This window comes from Solanum tuberosum, unplaced genomic scaffold, assembly GCF_000226075.1.
Source record: "Solanum tuberosum cultivar DM 1-3 516 R44 unplaced genomic scaffold, SolTub_3.0 scf00007, whole genome shotgun sequence".
Classification (NCBI taxonomy): Eukaryota; Viridiplantae; Streptophyta; class Magnoliopsida; order Solanales; family Solanaceae; genus Solanum; species Solanum tuberosum.
Genome location: NW_006238933.1, coordinates 977,030 through 985,447, shown reverse-complemented (window position 1 = coordinate 985,447; position 8,418 = coordinate 977,030). Strand labels below are relative to the sequence as shown.

General features: G+C 39.0%; 1 protein-coding gene across 1 annotated transcript; it reads left to right on the top strand.

Moving 5' to 3' along the window:
* The first annotated feature begins 6,085 nt into the window (after positions 1–6,085).
* Positions 6,086–7,683, top strand: LOC107060722 (uncharacterized). Its single transcript, XM_015308946.1, has 4 exons — positions 6,086–6,202; positions 6,304–6,796; positions 6,893–7,561; positions 7,616–7,683. The coding sequence occupies exons 1-4, from the start codon at positions 6,086–6,088 to the stop codon at positions 7,681–7,683; spliced, it is 1,347 nt and encodes a 448-aa protein (XP_015164432.1).
* Positions 7,684–8,418: the final 735 nt, after the last annotated feature.

The following is an 8,418-nucleotide window of genomic DNA, read 5'->3' as shown; positions in this document are numbered from 1 at the left end:
TCTTTTTGGGTAAACACATATTGAAAACTTTTATGGTTGGTGAAATCATCAACATGGACCCATACAAATAATGCCTCCAAATCTCTAAGGCAGATAACACTGCCGCTAATTTAAGATCGTGGGTAGGATAATTTTTCACATGCACCTTTAGTTGCCTTGAAGCATCGGCAATAACCTTACCATTTTGCATAAGCACACATCATAACCCCACTCTAGAGGCGTCACAATATACCACAAAACTATCCATCCCTGCCAGTAACGTCAACATCAAAGCGGAAGTAAGTCTATCTTTCAACTCTTCGAAACTTTTCTCAGAAGCATCCGACCATATAAACTTGGCCTTCTTTTGAGTCAATGCCGTCAAAGGAGAAACAATGGAGTAAAACCCTTCAACAAACCTTTTATAATACCGACCAAACCCATGAAGCTTCTAATATATGTTGGTGATAGCGGTCTACGCCAACTCTTGACCTCATCAGTCTTAAAAGGATCTACCTCAATACCCTTGCTCGAAACTATATGGCCAAGGAAAGCTACAGACCTTAACAAAAATTCACATTTGCTAAACTTTGCACGAAGTTATTGGTCCTTGAGAACTTGCAATACAATCCTTAAATGACTAATGTGATCATCATCGCTCCTTGAATATATTAAAATATCAGTGATAAACAAAATCATGAACATATAAAGGTATTGTCTACATAACCTATTCATCAAGTCCATGTAGGCCGCTGGAGCATTGGTCAAAGCAAAGGACATCACCAAAAATTAATAATGGTCGTATCGTGTTCTAAAAGTCATCTTTGGATTGTCTTCCTTTTTCACCCTCAATTGGTGATAACCCGACCGAAGATCATTTTTAGAGAAATAACTTTCCCCTTGAAGTTGATCAAATAAATCATCTATTATCGGACGAGGATACTTATTTTTGATGGTTACTTTGTTCAACAGTCAATAATCGATGCACATACGAAGAGAACCATCCTTTTTCATAAAAAATAATACCGGAGCACCCCATGGAGAGATAATAGGTCTGATGAAACACTTATCGAACAAATCCCTCAATTCCTTAAGTTCCGTCGGAGCCATTCTATAAGGAGGAATAGAGATAGGTTGTGTATCCGGGAGAAGGACAATTCCAAAGTCTATTTCCCTTTCGGGAGGAATAACGGGTAAGTCATCGGGGAAAACTTCTAGAAACTCTTTTACCATGGGGACCGACTCAAGACTTGGGATTTTGGATTCTAAATCCTTCACCCTCACTATATGGTAGACACAACCCTTAGAAATCCTTTTCCACACTTTTAGGTAGGAAAAAATCGACCTCTAGGCATAAAATTTCCCCCCTTCGACTCAAGGATAGGCTCATTTGGAAATTGAAACTTGACCACTCTAGTCCTACAATCAATAGATGCATAGCAAGAATGCAACCAATCCATGCCCAAAATAACATGGAAGTCAATCATATCAGGTTCCACAAAATCTACTTGAGTGACCCTATGAGAAAAGGAAATGGGACATCTCCTACAGACTCTTTTAAACACCACAGAATAACCAATGGAGGTAGAAACAGAAAAAGGGTCTGACAACACTTCGAGGAGCATATCAAACCTTATAGCAATATAAGGGGTCACAAAGGACAGAGTTTCCCCTGGATCAACGAAAGCATACACATAATATTGAAAGACTTTTAACATATCCGTTACTACATCTGGAGAACTCTCTTGATCACCTCTAGTATGGAGAGCAAAGAAACGGGTTTGTTTTGGAGCATTTCCACTTGAACCACTTGGACCGGATGAAGGGTAGGTTTGAGCCCTACGACAAGTGTCTCCGTTATTTTTAGTAACCGAAGGGTAATTTCTTATTTTATGATCCATTTTTTCACATTTGAAACACGCATTAGAGCCCGCTAGACACTTCCCTTCATGATTTCACCCACATTTAGCACAAGTAGGCGTCAGAGGCCTATTACCATCTCCTTGTGGTTTTGGGTTAGACACCCAATCATTCGTTGACCTCGGAGGAGAATTTGTAGAACCTTGCCTAGAGAAATTTTGACGAAACCTTGAACGACCCTGTCCACCAGACCTAGCATGAGAATAGTTACCATCATCCACTCTAGCCCTTTTTATCTTCCTAGATCCTTCCTTGAGCTTTTCTTCCTTAATTTGTGGGGCATGCCATAAAGTAAGAAATATCGATGTCATGGACAAGCATAGCAGTGTGGCACTCTTTGAATACCATGTTGGATACTCCCAACACAAACTTACTTATCTTGGCCCTACGATCTTCCACAATGGAAGAAGCATACATGGATAGTTGAGTGAACTTCAAAGTGTATTCCCTTACACTCATATTTACTTGCCTAAAGTTGATGAACTCAAGTAACTTGGCCTCTCTCATCTCTAGAGGGAAGAATCGATCAAGAAATTCACTTTTGAACCTTTCCCATTCTATGGGACCCGCTTCCACCGGCCTTGCCTCTTTTCACTGATTGAACCAAATCTGAGCAACCCCATTGAGTTGGTAAGAGGCTAGTTCCACCTTATCTACCAGAGTCACACCCATAATAGGAAGTATCTTGTAGACTTCATCGATAAACAACTGAGGATCTTCTTCAACCTTTGAGCCATAAAATTTGGAAGGGTTTATCCTTGTAAGATCTCGCACTCTTGTCGCCGCCGTACCCACATTTGGGTTCATAGGAGAAACCACCTCTCTATTGTCTTGGACCATCGGGGCTTAAGCCAACACTTGGAAAGCCGATGTAAACTCCGCAATTGTAATATTATCAGCCAACGGATCAATCGGAGCTTGAGAAGGAACCTTTTGATTGACATTGTCTCCCTCAATCCTTCTAGAACTAACCCTTCTAGTATTGATATCCTTAAAACCATTAGGTAAGGATTTAGAAAAAAGACCTTATACAGTTAAACTCCATGGCACAACTTGGAGAAGTAAAGTTTCCTAACATCTAATAGCTTCTTATTCATAAATATGGCGCGCTTCATACTTATGAACAAGACTCTACTAGACGTTGTTTGAGACATCCTAAAACCATTCTAAACCTTGTGCTCTAATACCAAGTTTGTCACGACCCAAGAGTGCCCCTAGATGTAACAAGGTGTATAAGACCCCAGGAGGCCTCACACAAGCCACTTAGCATATCATAACATAAATTGATAGAAAAGGTGCATCAATTTAAAACATTTCACTAAAATTAAAGTCTTTACATATAACCAAGCGGAAGTCTAACATAACATTGTCTCAAACCATTTAAACATAAGAAATAGAAATCTTGGGACACAGTCCATACAATAGTCGCAAACATAAGAGAACGACATAAAAGAGATAGGGTGATCTAATCCTCAAACACAATGAGGACTCACCAAAGCTTCACTTTACAATCATCTAGGAACCTAGACACAAGGGTGAGAATTGGGAACGCCGGACCCTATATTTGATAAAAATATAGGCAATAGTATGCGTTCGTACAATCAAGTACTAAATATGATGGCTAGCATAAACAACATAACATAAGCATTAGTCAAAATAAGACATAAGACATAATCATAATAATACATAATAAGAATCATAATGGAAGAGGAATACTCCCTTGAGTAACCTTAATTAACCTTTGCCAAGATTTAGGACATCCACCTCTAGTCAAGCTTTCATCATGGAAGGCATATCTAGCAACACTCCAAGTCAGTCAACTTTATAACATAATCTCATTAGTCATACTTACTTTTGAAGACATAGGGATTCACCTCAATGCCTAGTTCATAAAGGCTAACGGGTATTTCCCTCTTGCCTTACTTACTTTTTAGATTGCGGATACTCGCCTCCATAATCTCATTATATGATGTGGGTACTCGCCTCCACATCATTTCATAAGAATCATGGGTACTCACCTCCATGTCCATTCATCATAGTAAGAATATGGGGAATCACCTTTTGTTCACTATTAAGGAGTATGGGAAATCACCACATATCCTTCAATATGGAGGTCAAGGGTAGATGCCTCTAGCCTCATCATTTATTAAGCATTTTAGTCTAGATTAATTTTAGGTGACCAATCCTTTCAACCTAGAATCATTTATGTGAGTAAACCTTTCACATTCATTCAATCATGCTTAGCAATTCATTAGGGGGAGTATATCTTCCACATCATATCATCAATCAATCAACAATTCATCATCTAGGATTAACTTCCCAACCACTACGCCTCATGATCATCATACATGCTCTACTATCAAGCAATTAACATCATATTAATCACTTATGCTTTAATTATAATGCAATTCTAGTCATAAATTATCAATCCTTCAAGGAGATATCTAACCTATAGAGTTTCCCTCACATGGCATCAAACCCACATTTCAATTCAATCATAAAATCATAGTATAGGTATGGGTACATGCAATTTCATCCTAAATATATGCAATTCTATCAATTCAATCATAAACAATAATAATCCACTTAATTGGATCAACATTTATCATAACCTGCAACAATGGAAGAAACCCTAACTAGAATTGTGGAAATTCTTCTTCAAGTTATGGAATTCTAGGGGACTCCATGGGAGGATGGATCCCATGGATGAAAATCCATCATACCTTGATTACAAAGTGTAACATTCCATATCCGAAAAGTGGTAAGGAACCAAAGTTTCAGAACATAAAAGTGCCACCCACATGGACCACAGACGGTCTGTAGATGGACCCACGGATCGTAGGTATGTTTCGTGGGTTGCCCACCTGCCTAAGTTGAGAGGTCCAGGACCATGACTCGACCTATGGACTCTAGGTCAAGCAACAATCCGTGGTTCGAGACCCCAAATCATGTTTTCTAACCCAAATGACGGTCCACCAGAAAAGGCCATGGGTCAGACCACGGTCCGTCGACTGGGATCCGTCGATGGTCGTGATTTAGTTATTTTCAAGGCTTGTTGGGTCTTTTCCAAATTAACTAATTCCTATACTATGTATCTTTGCCTATATTTAGAACCCCTATATATGATTTTTTTACCCCTAGATTAGACCCATTTAATTCATTCTTCCTTAATCCCAAAAGAAAACCAATTCCTCTCAAATATTCTATCTCTAGAACTTAAAGAAGAAGTAGATGATTTAGCTAGGGTTTGAAGCTAAGGATCCAAATTCGCCATTGAAGACTAGTAATTAGATTTGAGGTATGATAGCTTTCATCCATGGGTTCCTTTCACCCATGGAGTCCCCAAATTCCTCTATTTCAAATGGTAGGATTCCCCATTTAACTAGGGGTTTTCCTTGCACTTCATGGGTTCCTTTGATTATTGATCTGAATGGTTTAATTATGTCTAAATATTCATGAATTGATGATTTACAATGCTTTTATAATGTTTTCCCTATGAGCCCATGCAAACCCCCATGTTTTCCAATAGTTATCTCATATAGTTGGGTTGTTGACTATGAAAGAGGATTTTTATGATCTAAAGCACGAAGTAATACAATTTACTTGAATTTATGATAAAATCCCTATCTAATGTTAGAATTCTAGATTTGGTGATTGAAAGTAGCTTTGAACCTTGAAAGGGCAAAGTATGAGTTTATGCTTGATCTTGTGAAACTAATGTAAATGTATAGGTGTGCTTTAAAGGTAAAGTTCCAATGATGATGTTGTGTTGTTAAAAGGTTATTCTCATAAAACACTTGCAACCATGATGTGAAAGGCTTTCTCACAGAGAAAGGATTCTTAGGTTGAAAGTGGTGCCATAGAGTTTAACTCTATAAAGTATCTCTTCTAATCCTTACCTTATGCTCTTCAGGATATGTATTTTCGAAGGCTTAATACTAGAAGGAATGTGAGGGAGAATGCGGAACAAGGAGCTCCTCCTCAAGCTCCTCAAGCTTCGATAGATCCTTCCGTTGGGAATGTAATAAATGCAGAGGTTAGGTCAACTTTTCAAATGCTGGCTCAATATTTGGCAACTCAAGCCAATAGAGAGGTTGTAGCTCCTATGAATGCTAATGTGAATTCGGTGGCTTCAAGAGTGAAGGATTTTGCAAGGATGAACCCTCCCTAATTTTATGGCTCCAAAATGGAAGAGGATCCTCAAAGGTTTATCGACGAGGTCTATAAGGTACTTGCTATTATGGGGGTGACTCCAGAGGAGAAGGTGGAGTTAGCCGCTTACCAATTGAAAGATGTTGATCAAGTATGATATGATCAATAGAAGGGAGAGAGACAGGTGGGAGGGGGTCCCATAGAGTGGATGTGTTTAAATTGGTGTTTCTTGAAAGGTTCTTTCCCCTAGAGTTAAGGGAAGTTAATGTGCAAGATGTCATTAACCTTCGTCAAGGAAGTATGCATGTGAAGGAGTATGTCCAAAAGTTCACTCAATTGACCAAGTATGCTCCAACTATGGTGTCAGATTTGAGGGCTAAGATGAGTAGGTTTTTGACAGGCGTGTCCGACTTGGTGGAGAAAGAATGTCGTATGGCAATGCTCATTCATGATATGGACATCTCACGTCTTATGGTGTACGCCCAACAAATTAAGAAGTCAAAACTCAAGGAGAAGTCTCGAGAGGTAAAAAGGGCTAAGACCAGTGATGGTAATTTCTCACATCGTAGATCTGATGGACATGGCCATCCTAAGTTTCATCAAGGGTTTTCCGGTCAAGTTTCCTCTGATGTTCCACCTAAGTTTAACAAGGATATGGTGTCTAACTGTAAACCTCAAGGAGGTAATGAAGGTGGCTCTTTTATTGCTAGGTTTACATGTGCTAAATATTGGAAGAAATATGATGGTAAGTGTCTAGCCGACACCGATGGTTGATTTAGTTTTGGGAAGAGTGGTCACAAAATGAGAGATTTCCCCATTCTCACGACAAAATGAAGGGAAGGCAAGCAAGCTCCTCCTAGCAGTTCAAACTCCAATGCTCCAAAGAAAAACCACTTATATGCTCTTCAATCCCGAGGTGACCAAGAGAGCTCTTCGTGTATGGTCACCGGTATGTTAAAATTTTTTCAACATGATGTATATGACTTGCTTAATCCTGGTGCTACATTGCCCTTTGTAACACCTTACGTGGCCATGAAGTTTGATATGCTTCCCGATGTATTGTTAGAACTTTTTTTGGTTTGTACTCATGTTGGTGATTCTGTGGTGGATAAGAGGGTTTATAGAAGGTGTCCCATTTACTTGTCCCTTAGAGTTACTCTTGTAGACTTGGTAGAACTTGACATGTTAGACATTAATGTCATTCTTGGGATGGATTTGTTGCATGCTTGTTATGCCTCTATTGAGTGTAGAACTCGAGTGGTCAGATTACAGTTTCCAAATGAGCCTATTTTAGAGTGGAAGGGGGTAAATTCTATGCCTAAAGGTCAATTTGTGTCTTACCTTAAAGTTTGGAAGATGATCTCGAAAGGTTGCTTTTACTGTATTATGAGGGTGAGGGATATACATTCTGAAACCCCTTCTCTTGAGTTTGTTCTCGTGGTTAATGAGTTCCTGGAAGTTTTCCCCGATGATTTACTTGATATTCCTCCCGAGCGGGAAATATATTTCGGTATTGACCTTCTTCTTGATACACAACTTATTTCTATTCCTTCTTATTGAATAGCTGCGGCGGAGTTCAAAGAGTTGAAGAAGCAACTAACAGATTTGTCGGATAGGGTTTCATTTGATTGAGTATCTCTCCATGGGGTGCTCCCGTGTTGTTTGTTAGAAAGAAAGATGGATCTCTTCGAATGTGCATTGATTATCGTCAATTGAATAAAATTACCATTATGAACAAGTATTCTCTTCCAAGAATTGATGACTTGCTTGACCAACTTCAATGGGCTAGTTATTTCTCTAAGATTGATCTTTGTTCGGGTTATCACCAATTAAGGGTGAGAGGGGATGATATTCAAAAGATGGATTTCTGAACTCGGTATGGCCATTATGAATTCCTAGTGATGTCATTTTGTTTAACTAATGCTCCAGTGGCGTTTATGGACTTGATGGATAGACTGTTTAGGCAATACCGAGACATATTCGTGATTGTGTTTATCGATGATATTTTGGTCTATTCAAGAAGTGAGAATGAACATATGGACCATTTAAAAATAGTATTAAAAGTTCTTAAGGACCAATAACTTTTTCAAAAGTTTAGCAAGTGTGAATTTTGGTTAAGGTCCGTAGCTTTCCTTGGTCATATTGTGTCAAGCAAGGGGTTTGAGGTAGACCCTAGGAAGAAGGATGCAATTAAGAGTTTGCCTAGACCTCTAACTCCTTCCGACATTAAAAGCTTTTTGGGTTTGGCCGTTTACCATAGAAGGTTTGTTGAGGGATTTTCGTCCATTGCTTCTCCTTTGACGGCTTTGACTCAAAAGAAGACTAAGTTTATGTGGTCGGAAGCTTGTGAGATAAGTTTCCAAGAGT

Bases quoted from the DNA above. Each gene is read 5' to 3' on its own strand.
- LOC107060722 (XM_015308946.1), top strand. From the start codon at position 6,086: ATGGAAGAGGATCCTCAAAGGTTTATCGACGAGGTCTATAAGGTACTT. The intron at 6,203-6,303 runs GTATGATATGAT...TTTCCCCTAGAG, and splicing joins AATTGAAAGATGTTGATCAA to TTAAGGGAAGTTAATGTGCA. The intron at 6,797-6,892 runs GTAAGTGTCTAG...AATGAAGGGAAG, and splicing joins ATATTGGAAGAAATATGATG to GCAAGCAAGCTCCTCCTAGC.